The sequence below is a fragment of the Aythya marila genome, assembly GCF_965140915.1.
Source record: "Aythya marila genome assembly, chromosome: 1".
Lineage (NCBI taxonomy): Eukaryota > Metazoa > Chordata > Aves > Anseriformes > Anatidae > Aythya > Aythya marila.
The window spans coordinates 165,135,539-165,155,874 of NC_139042.1; the positions used below are offsets into that span (position 1 = coordinate 165,135,539).

The window sequence follows — 20,336 nt, forward strand, 5'->3', positions numbered from 1 at the left end:
CAATGGATGAACTGTTGTCCTGATACTCAGCTTTGAACAACTTTCTGTTATGTTCAGAGGCAGGGAATTGAAAACTTAAAATTTATTTCTGAGAAAAAAAGATACATAAGTAGGTAATTTTCTGTTCTTGTGATATGCCTTTCTTCTGGAAAAACTAACAGTGTAGAAGGATGCAACCTTTAAAAAAAATTAGTAGCACTTTAAGCTTCACTGTTTAATTTGATATTTCGGTTGGCCGGCTACTCATATCATGTAAACCTCATAAATCTCTATAATTTTTAATCCTTCAATCCTTTGCTCTCTTTTATACCCACTTAATTATTCCTCCTGTATGTAGCATATTTGGCAGCTGTGAGAGATAAATGACAATTCGACAATTACCTTCTTTATTACTTTGATAAAAGTTGGAAATATCTCTTTTCAAACCAGTGAAAGTAAAAACCTGATATAAATGAGGAAAGATTAAGTATTAAACTCATATTGCTGCTTTGTAAATCAAATTCCCAAGTTCTCTTTGCCAATGGCAACTCCAGCTACTGTACCTTCATGTGTGGATAATGTCTTGCAAAGAAGCAAGCCTCAGAAATCTTTATAAGGTAGTATTATACCTTACATTAAAACTATTGATCAGTCTTAAGAGGGCTAAAGCCCTAAACCTGTATAAAAACAAGCACATATAATACCATTAAAAGCTCACTTTATCAGGAGCTCTGTTTATAGACATCAATATGGCTTCTGAATTGGTGAAAGCTGTGGTTTCTAGATGCTTCAGAAACCGACCTAATTTCCATATGATAACCAAGGGGGGGGATTTTGAGTTCCAAAGATAAATGATTATAATTTAGATGGGGTCTAGGGACACACTGTTTTCAGTGAAGGAACCTCAGCTCTGCAGCTTTCCTACCTCACCTCTTGGCCTATCCGAGTTGAAATTAGTGGATTCCTGGTCATGCTGCAGGTTTTATAATTATTTCTAGCACTTACCTGAAAATAAGCTGAATAAAGTCACTGACTGATAAAATAACAATTTCAAGAAACATTGATTTTATTTGTATGCTTTTTTCCCCTCCTTAGTTATGTGTCCAGACTTATGAAGAAGTATAAACCTCAGTACAGAAATCAAATCATCATTGCAATCAGTGTATTTACCATCTTCAGGAGTTCTCACAAAAACATCATTCTCTTCAGACAAAGCACTTTCTCCAACCATGGTAGAGGCTGCAACTCTCATTTTATAATTTGTGTATTTTTTTAAACCTAAAAAAAAAGTAAAAAACAAATTATTGCTGATAATCCTCCTTGAACATTTCATAGCTTATTTATAAAACTGTTAAAATGGATGCTGTTCTAAGACTTTTTGATATACATTTGCCATCTAAAAGTATAATACCATTTATCTGGGGAGAGTCAAATAAACACTTAGTCAAATCAATAAATTTTGAAATAAGTCAACTAGCTTCAACCCTGTAAATAGCTTTAATTTAGTTGTGAAAACAAGGGATGTGTATGTGTACATACAAGTACGTGTTTTTATTCTATATGAATTACTCTGTTTAGCACAAATAAACTCCCCAAACCCCATTAAGCATGCATTTTCTTCAATTATTATCAAAATTTTCACCTTAAAAGACAAAAATTATTATTAACAGCATACAAATACTGTCTGGGAAGGAGAAATCAAGTCTGAAAAAGTATTATCAATTTAGAAACATTTTCCTGTATGGAAAGAAGAGGCTAAGGAAAAAAAAATAATGGAAAATCCATTTCACAAATTACTACTTGCTACATTATGTGCCTTATGTAGTCCTCTCCTCCATTTCACATTCCCTGTATACCTCTCCACAGCAGACAAGTCTGACAATAGTGTCCCAGCTTTGTTTTCACATGCAGATTGTTGTGTTGTGTGTGGATGGGGGAGATTTGATCTATCTGCCTTACAAATGGCTACGTTACATAAAGTTGGCATAAATGATTTTGCATAATATATTTGCAATTATTTTTTATCAAATGACACTGTACCTGTCATAATTAAGCTGTTGTTTGAAGTTGTTGTGTGGAATGCTCTTTTTGTATCCAGCTCCATTGCATAAACGGTATAATGAATAATTTTGCCATTGGGATTTGCTGGAGGGTCCCAACACAGCAAAACAGAGGAGGAGCTAAGATTCTTATATGATATATTTTGCACTGAACTTGGAACTTCAACAAAAACACACACAAAAGAAAAAAAAACAGTAAGTAAAAGAAATTATTAAAAATAGAATAAAATTTCAATGAAAGAAGTTATGTATGTTAACTTATTTCTAAGTTACACATTACCTTGCTCATGTGTTCTGACTGTGAGAACAGATGGTGGCCCTTCTCCAATAGCAGTGAAAGCAGACACACTGATTGTGTAGTCTGTGAAAGGTACAAGGCCCTTTATAACATATGACAGCTCTTCAGCCAAAATGTTAATGGCATACTGATTATCTGCAATCAAATGGAGAGAAATAGTTACTTACCTGAAAACCTTTTTTTTTTTTTTTTTTTGTTTTTGCATTCTAAACTCAGTTTGACATGATAACCTTGAACTATTTTACTGCAAAAAGAATCAACTTTCATGGCAATTACAAAAATATAAAGAAAATGTTACACAGCATCTCATAATCAAGGAGTGGTTATTATAGGTCCACTTTCACGTGTGCAATCCTTTCTGCTTTTCAGAGGTCTTCTGTGAAGTAAGAATAGATTGGCCTATGTGAAAGAACAAATGGGAGTGAACTAAAAACATGATGTGTGCATTGAGAAATATCTCAAAAAAAAAAAAAAAAAAAATTAAAAAAGAGAGAAATGTCTAGGAACTAGGAAAAAGCAATCTTCCTATACTTCCTAGGAACACTGGAACATAGTTCCGAATACTGGCTCCTAGGCTGTTGATGTTTTTGGATTTATTTATTTATTTATTTTATAATTTAGGAAAAAAATTTAAATTAGGAAAGACAAATTCTCTTCTCTTTACCCTCTCAATTGTGCTGTAACAGCTATACTTGAAATGGCTCCCATCACATATCCCTTCACTCTGGTATTTTTAGCAGAAGAGTTGGGATCAGCAAAATGAAGAAATTATGCATATGTCCACAAAGAGTTTTCAGTGTATCTGTGATAAAGTTCAAAGTTGGCAGCAACCCAACTATGCTAGTCAAAATCCTCCAGTACAAGGAGCCATTACACCACTGCAATGTGACAAAGTCTGGGTACACATATCTGAGCATCAGGTTAAAAGTTTTGCAAGATCAGCATTAAAATGGAGGCATCTAAAAATCAGCAAGCACTGTTGAAAGCTTGGCTGTCAACAACTTTACTGTAACTACTATAATAGTTGTGTACTAGATTACAACAGATGCTGTCTGAAATCAATTTTTCAGCAATATAGACATATTTTAGCAACTGACTAGCTCAAGCTGAATGAGCTGGTAAAACGAACACTCACATTTTAAGCACCATACGCTTTGTATGACAGAGGAGATCCTTTAGGATTAAAATTGTAAAGAAAAATTCCACTTTAGTTTACATTAATGGATATAATTCAGGTCTTTGATGGTGGTATATATGGAGAAATTCAATGATTTAAAAATGCATTCAGAATATAAAAAATTGACTGTCTACTGTTCAAAACTCTCATTGTAAAAAATGGCAACAGTATCTTAAGCCCCTGCTTGTCAACTATGGCCTGCTTAATGATTTGTAAATATCCATACTTAGAAAAGAAACACTGTTCCATTGATAATACAGAACAAGTGTACACACTAATGACATCACCATGTCATGGGGTCATCTCCACCTGTTTGTCACCCATATAGCAAAGTTGTAACTTTTTGACCTATTTACCTTCACTGACATTTGAAAACCTATTAGTCAAAAGGCTTAGAGAAATCAAGGTCTCTGAAGGGCTTGGAGATATGTTAATCCCTGACAATCACACCTGCTTTGGCAACTGTAATAACTGATTGTCTATGCAGCTTGGCTGATGGCTTTCGGGTGCTCCTTTCACTAGGAAGAAGGTCAGCTGGGTGACAAGGGGCTAGTTCCTGCCTGTGTGGCCTTCCCATTTGCTTCAGAAAGTTATTCAGTAGTAAAAAAATCTGACTCCAGCAAATGACCCATTCATAATTTGCTTGAACCATGTGCTAAAGATCATATTTGGGACAGTGATGGGGGGTCCTTTAGAGAAAAGGAGCAGGCAGAAAAATATATTAAAATACCTTACCCAAAGCAGAATGTAATTCAGCAGCTCCATTTATAGTAGGCAAATTATCACCAGATACACTAGTAAATACTACTGGGGAAGCTGTCTGAATACTGGAAAACATTTCAGCAGAACCTTCGTATAATTCATTGGCTGTTTCCACTGAATTTGAAATGGGAGAAGGCTTAATGTTTTCATTTATCATGTATGGTTCCAAAGTATCGATCAAATACTAAAAATTAGAAAGATATAAAAAAAAATCACAAGTTTTGTCAACATTACATTATTTAATACATGTTATATATAGTATATAATTGTGTATTTGTCAACTTTGCAATATTTATACACTATATTGTAATGAATTTTGCAAAACAATATTTCTCATGAAAAAGCTCAGTTGCTAGTAGCTTAACATTTCTGTTCATTTTAAAAATTAAAAAAAAAAAAAAACAAAAACCCCCAAAACCAACCAAACAAACAAAAAAATACACAACAAAACACAACACCAAATGCATTTTTTTTTTAATTTCTTAATATTTCTTAATTTATGGGTTTACATTGCAATAAAACTGCAATTCTCCCATGTTTTAGAGCAAGGCCTTTAAATTTAATGTTATTATCCTTAGAGATACAATGAAAAGACATATTTGAGTTTGGGAGTTTTCTACTATACATATTCCAAAACAAGGTTGAAGATACAGACAGAAGGTTTCAAATGCTCCTGAAGAAAAAGAATAACAGGTTGATTAGGCTGATTGGAGGAAAAAATATTCCTGTGTGGCCTTTGGGTGAGGGAGAGATGAGAAGGAGATAAGGAGAAAAATAGAAGCCAATGAAATAAAGAGGTGAGGGGAAATAAGTGAGTAAATATGAGGAAAGGGAGAATGAAAGGAAGGCAAAGTCAGTAGGATACCATGGACAAAAGACAAAGTTAGAAAGGGATGGGAGTAGATATAAAGGGAGTAACAACTAATATGAGAGGAACAAAGAAAGCTGAAAAGACAGAGGCTAGAACATACATGTAGGTACAAAATGGTGTGTAAGCACTAGATCATTATGCCCCTTCAGAATCTGGGACATAATCCAGGACTACAGTGTCTCTAAATTGTTCTTCTGTCATCTGTGAATACTCCCCACTTGCACATATGGCCAAATTCACTGCCAGAAAGAGATGCTTTTACAGTGATGTAATTAATACACATTAGCCCTCTCCCTACAGACCCCAGGTGGAAAGACGGCAAAGCAGGTTTTTTAACCACTGTAACTAGGTGGGATTGACCACAGGCAGACATACAGCAACAATCTCACCTAAGTACCAACAGGTAAAACCTATATGCACCTCATTTTCACATACATCTTATAGGAAAATAGTAACCCACATGGAAATATCATTTGCCTCTGAGGCTTTTCCATTTGAGATAACAGCCTTTCATTGCTAAACATTGTTGAGTGCTATTATCAGTGTGTTTCCAACAGCTGAAATCCTGTAGATGCTCTAAAGTGCAGTCAATGGAGTTCCAAATGAGGTAAGGTTTGTTATGATTTTTTTTTTCTTTAATTAGAAAATTATATTCAATAAAGCACATGTGATTCTAAAATAAGAACTCCAAAATAAGGAAATCCTAGCATTAAAACATGTCTGTGCAGATAATTTTCATCTTTTCTGTGTCTTTATAATTAAAGATTGTATCACAGTAGAGTCATATACTTTCACTTTCCAAGGACCCCAGCCTGATTTAATGAATGGATCCTTATCCTCATTTTTTCCCCCTACTCCTTTATATAATGTTTGGCTCCAGGGCTCTATTTAATGTATACCGTTCAACTTGAAAGCAAACTCCTTCACTGAGCTCTGCATTAAGAACTTAGATTATGTGTTAGATCTGTGCTTGGGTGGCTATGTATTGATCTAGGCACCTACATCCATACTCCTACTGTTAGATCTGCTAAGAACTATTATACTGCAAAGAACTAAAGGGCTAGAAGGGAAAATAAGATTGATGGCTATTGCAACCTGCCTTCAGTAGCCAAGAAATTCTGGATAATTTCTCCAGAAATTATTTGATTTTCATGTAGTACAAATAGCAGTATTGATAAAACAAACAAACAAAAAACAGCCAGAGGAAGAGGGTGGCATGGAGAAGGTGAAGGTGAAATTTAAATGCACTGAGAACTCATCTGTGGTGGTAAATTCCACATTCTGAGTGGAATAAGAATAAGACAGAGGACCAAATTCAATCTAGCAAGGAAATCTGTATCTATCTATATATATATACTTTATATATATATTTATACTTTATTTTATATTTATACTTTATTTATATTTATATTTATACTTTGTATCAATATACATATATATACATATATATATATATATATGTATGTATATATATATATATAAAATCAGACAAACAAACGCTAAATACCTTATTTTTTCCATTGAGAATAGTGTTTTCCAGAGTCACCTCTGTTTCTTGCACATGCACTTTAACTCTGTACTGGGTAATGATCCCATTTGGTTGTTGTGGCTTCCTCCAAGCAATTTTTATATATGTGGCTTCCACTTCCACTAAATGCAAATCTGATACAGCACCTGGGACTAAATATTCAAGAGGAAAAATGATTTAATTAAACATCTCTGATTAGTACAAGCTTCCTCAGCACTGTAAGCAAAGTACAATAGGGATTTCATCAAATTTTATATCCCTATCTTCTGAGTTGCTCCTGTACAGTTAGAAAGTTACTTCACATGTTTGTTTTGTCAAGCAAGTAATATTTCTAAAAATATGCACACTTTTTCCACATCTATGATAAGTTATGATATGATATGCATATTAATAAAATCTTTTAAATTTAAATCAGGGTAGCTCTACTCAAGTCAGTGCACTGGAAGTAAGCAGGCCTTCACTTGCTTACTAAGTATGGAAACCTGAGTATATCGACAATGAAAACTTAATTCTAAATTCAATACCATACCAAGAATGAAGTTAAAATCTGAAAAGAAAACATTATGCACGTGATACATCTTGTTCATTTCAGGTTTATAATGACTTTAGTTTCAATTTCTTCTTTAACTATGCAGTACTTTACATAGGACTGCCAGAGTTTCAGAAAAAGTTTTTATTGTATTTATATAATGATAAAAAAATTCCCCTAATATACCACAGAAAAAGATAAAATTGAAATTATTTGCGTATTGAAGGCTTGCATATTCGATGTTAATTTAGACATTAGACAATCCATGTCACTCAAAACAAAACAAAAAATTTGGCTTATGACAGTGATTTTAGACAGAAGATAAGCATTTCTGTACTGAGCTGGGTCATCTCTGGAAAGTGACTCTGAGACCCGACTAAAGCAGATACTTCAGGAACAAATGCATCAGATAATGACAGGTGTTACTCCTGCTGTTACACCTTAATAGGAAGCTTTGCAGCAAGCACTGATGAAGAGATTTTCTAAATTTGTGCTCTCTAACATAAACATAAAGATAACAATGTTGAAGTCAACGATATATTGCATAGCGACTCTCAGATTTTTCTGGTTGAATCCTCAGCTGCAGAGCAGTACTTCTGTACAATCTCACATATATATAAGACAAAACAGCGTTCCTACTGAGCAAAGGACTGTCTCCTGATGAGTGAACTACTGGGAGCCAAAACTCCCAAATCATAGCATAGATGGCTCTGGGGCAGAGCTAACTACTTGGCTTTCCCAGGAAAGGATCTCAGTGTTGCATCTGCCTCAGAGCTGCACTCTGTGAAGGTGGCTACCTTCAAAACTGGTATGAGACCCTGGATTTAGAGAAAATTAGTCAAACAAGATGTTCAGGGTTGAAGAAAGCAGCCGAGGTGTATTTCCGTAGTTATTTCCCTACCACTTGCTGCCATCTAACGACTAGAAGGGTGACCTGCAATTTAATTACCAAATTAAAAAACACTACTTCCATTCAGGTAGAAAATACTTTTATTTTACAATAACACGCCCATTGTTTCTTTTGAACGGTACCTAAAGAGCTTTAAATGAAAAACTGACATCAGTTATTTACAGTCTATTTACTTCATTTATTTAAACTTACCATCTGCAGGAGTGAAAACTGTAAGGCTAGTCTTTGGTCCCACCCCAGCACTTGTCTCTGCACCAACATACACATTATATGTTGTAAATGGTACAAGGTTACGGAATACAAACTTATGTTCTTTTGTGCTGTTATCCAGAATATGTCCTGGAATGAAAAATAAAAATAATCTAGCTCAAATATATAAAAAATCCACCTTTTGCTTATACTGAATATAGCTACTGTCTAGGATGATGAAAAGTGAAGTTTGATTCTGGAAAAGAAAATTTAGTATCAGCCTCATTGGAAATAAGACTGATTGCCTGAAGAAAAAGTAATCAAAGAGGTATAGGTTTTAAGAGGAGGGGTTTTGTTTGTTTATAAATTAATTCAACTTGCTTTTCCTGTATGATCCCATAAAAGCATTAGTATACAGCTCGTTGACTTCTTTAACTATATGTAGTTATGTAAGATCTTAACTATGTCTGAGTTACAAAAAAATATAAAAACACCAAAACAGACTCACATAGTTGATTGTATATTACACAAGGATGAAAATCCTCCAGAAATATTTAACAGAAAGAGGAAAGAGTAAACATAAGTTAAAGAATGTTTTGAATATATAAGCCTCCTAATTAAGCTGTGAGCTTAGCCTGTTGTTTCTCTGAAAGACTGAGGAAAGCTGATTTTCTCCACTCTTAAGAATATCTAAAGCAAATTTAATTGTATACCTATCCTTTTAAGGGAAAATCCTGCCCATTATAAGTTATCTAAGAATTCCTAATGATTTTAATAGAGAAAAGCATAGATAACAATGCTTTCAAATATTCATTATTGACTGGTAGTGACAATAAGAGTGACAGTGTAAGGAAAAAATCACAAAAATATAAATGAAACAAAAACATCAATTCAAACTTACCAGATGGCCCATGCAGCTCAACTCTGTAACCAAATTTTCCTGTTACAATGGTTGGTGGGTCCCACGTCACTGAGAAAGACTTTGCTGTAATGTTGCTCTTGGCAAAATTTTGTGGTGGATCTTCTGGAACTTAAACAATATTGGAAAAAGTCTTTGAACATAAAATAATTGAGATTAGGATTTCCAAGAACCACATATCAGACAATTTAACATTTTAAACATAAACAGTAAATGTGCTGCAGGAAAGTTACATTAAAAGCACAGCTCATTAAAATGGCTATTTTTTATTTCATTTATTTTTAGGGTTATGCTTGTGAAAGATATCAAGAGAGCTGGTAGTATGCAAATAATCATTAAAAGATAAAGGGATTCTATCAGGTTTAACATGGACTTTATCATGAAACAGATTATATACAGAAGATGCTCAAATAGTATCGTGATGTTCAGCACTGTAGAGATCACATTGGTAAGATTTTCTTCCCTGAACATTTTTTAAGCCCATATAGAGTACATCACATAGATTTCTGACAGCACAGATATACCTCCTTATCCAAAAATGCAAACCCAGTAATGATTAAGACTGCAAAAACATTTAACATTATATTTTAATGGAATTATTCACATAAATTACATGAATCATAAACTCAAGTGATTATGGAATTCAATCCCTGTCCTTTCTAAGGCATACCTTCCTTTCTAAAGCATACCTTCACAATCTAAAGAGAGATTATCACTGAGATGGAAAACCAAATTCAAAGACAACTAAAGGAGGTACAATTCTTTTCATTCATATAGAGTTAAAATAAACCTGATTTGGAAAAATGCTGCATACCCCCCCACAAAAAAAAAAAATAAAAAAAAAAATACTGAAACTGCTTGATACAAATTACTATGAAAATCTGGTCTTCATATGTCATATATGAGATTTAAGCCAATGTGGACATTCAAACTGATCCTTCAAAAAATATTCACACAATACCATTAAAAAGTTCTTTTTTTTTTTGTTTGTTTGTTTTTTTTTGTAAAAACAAGTTTCCTAAAATATTGACCACATTAGAGATGGCCGACACATTTTAATTTTTCTGTACAGATGGAAAAGTTAATTTAGACCATTTTTTCAACTGTAGACCATTTTTTCAAGTTCTAAACATTTTTCTCTTTGTAGAAACATCCTCCCTTGACAGCCATCACAGCTGGGTTTTCAGAGAACATGCTGTAATGTAATTCATATTTAAAAGAAAAGCAACTTCTTTAAAGCATTTTAAAATGCATTATTATAAAATCAAAGCCAGAAAGGTACCATCTTTGTCAAGAACATAGGAGAGCTTCAGCATGGCTCTGAAAATTCTGGTTGGAAGGGACAAAAACAATTTTCAGCATTTTAAAAGAAAACATCACTGAGCTATGCTATGCTATGCTATGCTATACTATACTATACTATACTATACTATACTATACTATACTATACTATACTATAGGGATATATCATTTTTCTTGTGCTGCCAGATAGGTATGACAACAAATCCATGCCATTTTCTTTTGTGAGCAAAGTGGTATTTGAAACAAATGCACTCTCCATCCCACCATCTGCTAACACGAACCCAATTCCTCTTCCTTCAGCCTCACCTCAAACAATCAAGTCATGTACTGAGATGCAAGGTTTTGGCCATAGGAGAAACTGGCAACTTGGGGTGCTAGCTGGTGTGACTCTAAAGAGATTCTCAAAAGAATAAGACATTTGAAAAAAGGGAAGTGGATTTCAGTAATTGCAGAGAGACTGGATGATGGTGCTTGATATTGGAGGAGGTGGTAGGCTGTTACAGTAATTGCAAAACAACATTCCTAAATCATAGTTTTACTGTGTAGGCTATATAGATCAATATCCATTCCAACATATAAAGATATCTTTCACACCAAAACAAAGGAAAGTTAAGTCTGTAAAAATCATGAGGCAAAACATCTATTATTTCATAATGTCTTCCTAACAAATCACCAGCCAATGTTATAATCAGCTTCAGAAAAGTATCCTTAGCATGCACGCATGCAGAACTCACAGGGAAAGATTTTAGCAAGCACCTGAATGTTCATGAGGTAAAGACCCAATACAGGTAGATTCAGAAACTTGCATGCTTCTAAGAGGAAAGACTTACTAAGCTGGTGGCAGGGGTGCTGGTGGGTCACCACCACCCACATAGACCAGTAACCAACTTCCCTTTTCCCAGACCATGCATTAATGGATGAACTCTGGTTGTAAGGATAAGTACTGATAAGGTCCAAAGATCTCTTCGGTTGACACCTTTCTGTGTATTTCTGTGTATTTGGCAGAACCAAGCCCTACAGCATAAGCTTTCCAGTACTTCCCAACATTTTGTTATTACCAGTGCACCTATCTTAGGAAACTGATAGGATGAAAAATGAACTGGACAGCAGCCCTGCAAATGTTAGAACAGAAACAATCCAAAACTTCATTATCCCCAGACAGAACTGAAAACAAAGGATATTTTAATTCTAGCAAAGCCATTCAAATGAACAGTGCTAGAAGAGAATTACATTTATTTTCATCTGAACAGTACTACGAATTTTGGATATATGAAAGAGTAACAGTAATATCAAACTGAATCAGGCAAAAGCAGGATGTAAAGGAAGTAAAAAAAAAAAGTAAAAAAAAAAAAAAAAAAGTAAAAAGAAAGCCAGAACAGCATTCCTTTAGAAACATACATTTTTGGTATGGCTGTATTAATAGTGTTGCCCACTACGTAGGGGCAATTACAAAACTTCTTCTGGATGACCTTCGCTTTCAATTCTAACTTCTGAGTATTGTGAATATTCCAAAAACCAACTTTCCTAGTGATTAGAGATTTCTTTAGCACTGAACAACTTTCCGCAACAGATCCAGACTGAGGAACCATGGGAAAGGAGTTTTCTCTATACTGCTTGTTTTTCCACAAAACCAAAAAAGCTTTAATTTCATTGCTATGTATACAACACATATGCTTTTTGAATACTATACCTGATACCTGTTCCCTTAATTTTTAATTCTCCTTCCATTGTACCATTAATAACTGCAGTTCCTGAATTATCCTTAGTTTTCATAAAATTAAGGAAAAAAAATAGCTATCCTAGGCATATTTGATTTAACTTTTCACAGGAACTGAACTCCTACCCACCGTATAGTGTTAAATACATTATGTACTCTTTCTGTTGATTTCATCAACTTAAAAATTAGGTAACTGCATGCATCTAAGTGTGTGATACAGATGAAGAAAGAGTCAGACTGAAGTATATTGTAACATAAGTTCAAGTTGATATTTTGCATGTTTTCCTACAAATCTGAGAACTTCCTTTCCTTTTGAAAGCAATATATACCTGATTCTGGTGTCCGGACAATTGCACTATCAATGTAACCTGCTTCAGTGGTAACTGCAGAGACTTCAAAAAGATAGGTGGTATATGGCCTCAGGTTAGTTATAACAAAACTGATCGGTTCATTCCAAACAGAGCTCATTTGACTAGATGCCTCTGTACTTGACGCAACTGTAGTCCTTGAAGGAATTGTGGATTTGCCAAAAGTAGTTGAAGGAGTAGTAGTACTCCACAAAAATGATTCACTGTTATCCTAATAAGACAAAATATGAAATATGATAAACAGAAATTATACAATTGTTAATAAATATAGATCAAGAAAGGCAGACACTCTTTGAAACAAAATCTATTGTAACTGGTTCTTATTTTTATACTTCAATACCCAAATTAGTTTATAATTTCATTAGGTGATATTGCTAGTACATCTTGTTAGTGACAATATTATAGTTTCTGCCCTTATTCCAAAATATTTCAAACATGATTGAACAGAAGCAACTCTTTAGGCTCTATTTAATTATTCACAGATTCAAGTTTTAGCATTTAGACTCTGTCTCTCCAAAAAAAAAAGCCCCCCTAGCAAGGTCTTTCTATGTATATATACATTTCTATGCATATATGTGTCATATATGTTGTTTGTGTATACATATATATATAGTGCATATATATGTGTGTATATATATACAAACCACATATATGTAACAGATAAGATCAGACAGGGGTTTCCTGATCCATACTGCCAGCTCTGCCAGCTCTGAAAAATTGATAGACATTACAATAATCAATGTTTATGATTCAGTAGTTGGTAGTCTCTCTTTCAGTGTTAAATAAAATCAGCAAAATGTTGTGAGCTTTCACAATGCTTAAAATGATCTTGAAAATAAAATCTGAAACCCAAGTCCTGATAATTTTTGTCATTAAAAACTGCACTTTTCAATAAGTACTAAGTCTAGCATCCCGAAAAAAAAATAAAATAAAATAGGCAATTTAACATCCTACTAATCACAACACTTTGTTCCACATAAAGGAGAAAAGGAGAATAAGGGCTGGAAAGAAGAATTTTCTTCAAGAAATTCTGAAAGGTATGCACTGATTGAAATTCAGGTTGAAATCCAATGGATAGTCAGAATTCTTAAACATTCATTGACAATTTCTGAACAACTTGATCTACAAACATTTTTAGAAAATCACTTTGCTAATTCTAGTTCTTTTTATATCGTTATGAAGAGGGTTTAAATAACGTTGAAATTTGATACACAAAATAGAGCACAACTTAAACAAAGCATTATCAAATTATTTATAACAATAAAATATTAACAGTTCTATGTGTCCTCCCTGACCAAAACAATGAATTCTTGATTTTCCAAAGTGAAAAGGTTTTCCTTTACCCATTATATCCTGCCTTGGGCCTAACTTCGTAAAAAAGTTGGAATTGCTTTGAAAAGCAAGCCTCCAAAAATTTTTAGGTCTCAAAATGCAAATTTAAAACAATTTCCTATAGCTTGAGTCTATTTCTAATTTAAAAGGTTTATAGCACTTACATTACATTCTGGTAACCTCCCAGACAGAAGGTCCTCTACTTTAACCAAGACATCTTTCACTACAATTCCACTTCTTGCATGTTTCACACTAATCTTGAAACTAGTTATCTTTCCATTTGGTTGCCGAGGGAGAAACCAGATCAGATTTACAGCTGAATAATTTAAGGCTTCAACTGTGAGATTCACTACTTTACCTGGAGCTTGAAAACAAAACAAACAAAAGCAGTGAGACATACTTTTCTTCTCAGGAAATACTTATTTCAGAAACAAATCTACCATGATCTAAAATGAATTTCATTATCATTTAGTATCCAAGGAACCTATTATATTTCAAAGATTTCTGCTTTCCTGTTTTCATTAAGTAACTTCTAAATAATCATTTAAGCTAAACAAATGAAAGAAAGGTCTGTTTGAATATGTTTTTTCACTCAACTATCCACTCTACTATCATCTATTCAACTCCACTTCCAAGCACTAGAAAAAAATAGCCATTTTTATTATGCCATTTCTAGGTTCTTTACTCTAGAGCAAAGAAATACCAATTCTTCACAAACATACTTAAAGAAGGTGATATGCAATCAAGTACTTTTCTTTCTAGTTTAAGTGATGAATATAATTATAGTAATTAGTTTGGTAAACTTAAAAATATTCTTTGCAGAAGTAACTGATCTACCATGTCAGAACTAGCAAACAGTTTTATTCTATCTGAAAGAAATTAAAGTATAAATACTGACCTCTTTTTCTCAGTTTAAGAGCATATGACATTATTGGGTGTTCTATTTTACTTTGCCTGCATGATCTTTTCAGCTGGATACAGATTTTTGGTAGCTTTAAAAAGTTCAATTTAATTTAAGTATTCACTGTTACCGCAAAAAATGTGTTCTTTGTATCAATGACAGTTTCCAGGACCTTGTTTCAGAACTTTTTTATTAAGCACAGCACAAAGGAATGGGATTTGGAATCTAAACAAGATTTTTACATGTACATGCTGTCTGAGTTCTGTCAATTCCTTTGAATTAAAGTACTGCAGGTGTCTTTGCCCTGTTTAGATGGCATGGGCAGTAACAGCTCCTGTGACAGCCAGCCTTACTACTGTGAAGAAAAGGGTTATGCTGCCTTAAAAATGTATACATATACAAATGTTCACAATTACAGATCTTCCACTGCTTAACTGAGACAAATCCTCCATGCCTCGTGTTTTGCTCTTGCTTAGGACCTGTCGAATTAGGGTCTTATTTCTAGAGTTCTTTTCTAGATCTTGTTTTTTACTCCCCTGGACTACAGCCTTTTTATTTAAACAGTTTTAAACAAAGTTTTATCTTCTGGTTAATTTTACTATTTTAAACTGTATATGTTTATTTTGATTAAGATGTTGGGGTTTCTTTAACCATCACAGGGAGAATTAAACAAAAAAAATAGTATCAGTGACACATAACTTTCACCTACAATTTTAACAGACCATCCAATTACATTTAAAACAAGCATTTTTACCCTTATTAAAAATGTGAGCAGAAAGCATAAAAGAGTTAAAAGCTAATGGTTTCATATGAAAAAATGCTAGTGTTGTCCTCTGTCAAATGAGTAAATAGAGCCCACTGAAATCTGGTTTTCTATGACCAATGAATTACAAAGAGTAGTGAAGAAAAATGATTTGCATAGCTCCACCAGGTAAGCTCACTACCCCTTCTCATATTCAGTTTCATAATTCATTGTGAAATCTCTTGCAGAGTAGTAATTTCCTGCCGTTAACTGAGGTTTGACAGTGCGTAGTTTGCCCTGCTACAGAACCAAATGTGAGTCCTAAAGACAGAGGGACAGTCACCACCATGGCAGCACAAATTCTATATTTCACTGAGACTCGTTCATCCCAACATAATTGGCCTGGAGCCAGTTCTTTGGCCAAGGTTCCTGGAGTGCTCCAAAGACCAAGACCACAAATACTAAATTAATTATGGAAATCTAGACTAAAACTGTATCTCTTTTTAGTCTTCAAAAGCATCAAATCAAATTTTCATTTCAGTTATGCCTTTTATTTTTTTTTTTCCTTCAGAACTAATAAGTATAAACTTAGTAGAATATATTCTGTGCTGGGCTTAGAAAAGGTACTCGATTCCAGCACTAACCAAATAACAGCTTGACACAAGGAGTCAATATAAGTACTCCCAGTCTCCTAGTACTGCTGCAGGCAATAACTGATGGATCGGCTTCATAGATCGTAAGAATTTTCGAATATCATAGAAATGAAAATGAAGATAGAAATGAAAATTTTCATAGAAATGAAATTTTGTAATATTTTCATAGAAAGAAAGAAATAGGCTTTGCATATGAGAAACCCTCATATGTGCACACCCTAAATGCTGTTACTAGAAAATAAGACAAAATGCACCTTTTCTAGAGAGTGAGGAAATACGGAAAGAATTGTGATTTTCTTCAAAATGTATCAAAATTTGTTCAAGTATAAATTATGGAATGTCAGGGATATTTTATTTGAACAAATTAGAGCAGCTCTATTTAATGAACAAGTCTATTAAAATTACCACTTTCTGCAGTCTGAAAAAGAAAAGGGTCACTAAATACTCCAAGACCAGCACTGTTCTCAGCAGCAACCTAAAGAAGAAAAAAAAAAAAAAGAAAAAAAAAAGAAGTCTAAGTAGAGAACCTATAGGATGTATAGTGTCATGGACCAAACATACAAAAGTTTGCATATGTTAGCTACACACACTGATTAGCTTTGAAAATAAAATTGCACCATTAGCTTTTAGAGATCACTGACACACAGTGACATCATATCAAAATTTTTGAAAACGTTTAAAAAGGACAAATTTTATTATGTGAATAATGCAAGTACTCTACAAAGTTCAAGTAGCAGTAATTCACATTTTAAAGGAATATTAATGTCCATGCTTTGAAGCATAATGCTGCCAGTAATTATTTGAAGTTTAGGAAACATCTCACTTGACTGTACATTTTCACAAAATGATCAATAAGGGGTTCAAAATTATCCGTAACCCTCAAACATTTAACAAATCATCACTTTTATCTGCTATTTCTCTACAAATGATTCTTCTTCAGATATAAAGAAACAAAATTAAGACCGCACTGTCACAAACAGATTGGAATGTTCAAAGATCATAAGAAGTTGACTACATTCAATTTTACTGCCATAGTATTTACCAGAAGGAATTTAAAAAGACCAAACCAGGTACCCTAAAACAATAAAGAATTTTCACCTAAGTGAAAATCAAGAGGTACTTTTGATTTTTACACAACCAACCTTCTCTCCACCTCCCCTACCAAAAATAAAAAATAATAATTAAAAAAACAAAACAAAACAACAATTACTGTAGACAAGGAAAACACAATAGTTCTTTTTGGCTACATCTTTGAGGTAGAAAAAATGTTTCCACCTGAGTTATCAACTCTGTGAGCTTGCTAGCAGGTCAGCCATTCAGGAAGCCCACCAAAGCAGCAGATAATGCAATGGTCTTCAGCTTACAGACTTTCACTTACTCATGACAAAAGCCATGTGGTCCCTGCTAGGCAGATGTTGTTGGGTCACAACTCACTTTCATGAGTCAAATTCTGCTTTAAGATCAATGTTTAAAGCATGAGCAATTAGAAGAAAAGCCTCCCACACATATCAAACGAAGCCAAATTATTGCTAAGTGTGTGATTTAAAATGTACATTTTTTTCTAGAAAAAAAAAATCATACAAAGCAAAGAAATGAATTTGCAAAACCTTTAATAGTGAATCCCACATAAGTGCTACTGAGGCACTCAGAATTGTAAACTGAACTCTTAATAGCCTTATTTATCTGGATGAATTAATTTGCTTACAGTCTAAATTATATTCTAAATACTACATATTTAATAGTAGCTGAATTTTATTTTATTTTATTTTTTATTTTATTTATTTCTTTATTTTCTAGATGATCAGAGGCAGGAGATCAAAGAATAAATATTCCTGCAGCTGCTGTGGATATAGAGGCTTTTATCAACATGGTCATCACTACTAGATTCACAGTGAGCCTGAGAACCTTCCTACCATAGCAAGCCACCATTAGATACCTACTTTCTTACACATGTATACCACCTTTACAAAGGATCACTGGCATCACAAAGGCATATCAAAACATGTTATTTCTTTCCATCTTTTACACTAAAAAGAAGCACCTATCCAAGGTTCTTATGAAAGAGGAAGTCAGGTGAAGAAGTGCATGGCAAATATTGCCATGAGAATAGTAGTTCATTTCTGTCCATCTGAAGTCATTTGTTCTTGAAGAATTCAGAGATGGATCAGAGTCCCTATTCTCAATGTAAACAAATTCCACATAAAGAACTCATGAAAATACATGTACCGATTTTCACAGTAGATATTCCACATGAATATCTAGGCAATAAAATCTATGGAAAGGAAATGGAAAAGTATGACATTTTCTTTATTTCAGGACATGACACTAGGTAAAACACTTGGGCTTAAAGAAAGCAGGCTAAGGTGTCTACAGGCCACATATAAATACATATTCAGGCAAGAAAACACCTTCTTATTTCCTTAATTCTAAAATCAAAGAAAGTCTGGACGCCTACCTGGGCAGCCTGCTCTAAGGAACCTGCTTTGGCAGGGGGGTTGGACCTGATGATCTTTCGAGGTCCCTTCCAACCCCTTCAATTCTGTGATTCTGTGAATTACATACCAACATGCTTTTCTGGATCTGGTTGAGGTGTTTTGGAAATCTATGCATAACATCCAAAATGCATCAGTGGTTTGAAAGATTAAATCTCAATGGAAATGAAAGATTTAGACATTTTTGAAAATTCTAACCTTTGCTCTTTACCATATAACGTTGTATGTTAATAATATATTAACAGAATAAACTGTTTTAGAACAGTTTTGGCTGGAAATTATTTAAAGTGTATTTAAAAAACACTACAGTAAACAAATACCTGACTAATATATTTTTTATATGGCAACAGTAATTAGCAATGCACTTCAGAAAACACTGTATGCATGCAGCGTAGCCTCACATGCTGTAAAACTAGGCATAATTCAATAGTAATAAAAGGCATTTATAAAGCTTTTACCGTAATTTCGTAAGTTGTTCCAGGGTTAAGATTGGTAAGAAGAACTTCCAGACTATCTGGTTTTGTTGTGACCTGTGTATATGCTGTTTGCATCCATGGGCAGACCTCTTTATATTTAACAGTATAGGAAAGAATTCTCCCATTTGGACGCAGTGGTGTATTCCATGACAGCAGAATTCCAGCAGAGCCCACTCTTTCACCTGCAAGAAATACAGGGGGCCCAGGATCTAAAATAAAATAAAACAAAATAAATAATATGTAGAAAAAAGTAATTAATTAAGTTTCCAGATAGTAAAGACACCTTCAAGTTACTATAGAGAAAATAAATAATTTGCTAGAATAAATAAGATAAACTACTGAAGACTAATGTATGGTTTAAAAAGAACCTTTTTTTTTCAAGCTAGGGTACTGTTACAAAAATAATTAAATGAATTTTGGAACACCAAGAACATTCTTTTGTAAGAATGGAAAAAATGTAGTGCTCAATATCTTAATGGAAAAAGTAGAGTTTAATGCCAATTTAATATTTCAGACAATCTAGAAAGTTTCATTACAGTTCTTTATTTATTTTTTTTAAATGCATTCTCTTGCAATACATGTCTAATATGGCTACATTTTTCTGACACATCTCAGAAGCCTACTACTATATGTATAAATTGAACTACGGATATTACTATGTGATGCTAACAAATTTTTCAAAAGCTTACAAAAGTTGTTCTTCTTTATGTTTTGTTTTGTTGCCTTTTCTTTCTTTCTCTCTCTCTTTCTTTATAAATAACCAAGCTAATGGATTAATACAATTACTGCTCACATCCAGTTTCTCCTAAAGTACCCGTCAGAGAAACTTTCAAGCTCCCATAGAACACCTTCAATTCAGTACCTTTTTTTACAGTTAAAGATGAAAAATTCTGATGATTATTCAAAAAAATCATAGTTAACAAAAAAAAAATAATAAAATAAAATATAACCAGTCATTATTAACTCACTTGTCACGTTTGTTGTCACTGTTCTACTGGCAGGAGAACTGTACAGTGAAGAAGAAACTGCTGAAACAGTAACATTGTATGTTGTTCCAGGTAGAGTATTAGAAAAGTCAGCCTAAAATATAACATGGATTCAAGTCTTTTAGAAAGAAACAAAACCCATCAA

The 20,336-nt window shown here is 33.5% G+C and overlaps 1 protein-coding gene across 10 annotated transcripts in view; it reads right to left on the reverse strand.

The window, feature by feature from the left end:
• Positions 1–20,336, reverse strand: part of PTPRQ (protein tyrosine phosphatase receptor type Q) — a 136,446-nt gene that overhangs the window by 85,061 nt on the left and 31,049 nt on the right. For all 10 annotated transcript variants that reach the window (XM_082778171.1, XM_082778174.1, XM_082778173.1 and 7 more), the window contains 12 exons: positions 20,174–20,285; positions 19,188–19,414; positions 16,643–16,712; positions 14,106–14,305; positions 12,571–12,820; positions 9,205–9,333; positions 8,307–8,453; positions 6,655–6,827; positions 4,250–4,460; positions 2,320–2,472; positions 2,020–2,199; positions 1,150–1,257 (listed from right to left, as the gene is read on the reverse strand). In XM_082778171.1, coding sequence (XP_082634297.1) covers positions 1,150–1,257; positions 2,020–2,199; positions 2,320–2,472; positions 4,250–4,460; positions 6,655–6,827; positions 8,307–8,453; positions 9,205–9,333; positions 12,571–12,820; positions 14,106–14,305; positions 16,643–16,712; positions 19,188–19,414; positions 20,174–20,285 — 1,960 coding nt within the window. The remainder of the gene's footprint in view (positions 1–1,149; positions 1,258–2,019; positions 2,200–2,319; positions 2,473–4,249; positions 4,461–6,654; positions 6,828–8,306; positions 8,454–9,204; positions 9,334–12,570; positions 12,821–14,105; positions 14,306–16,642; positions 16,713–19,187; positions 19,415–20,173; positions 20,286–20,336) is intronic.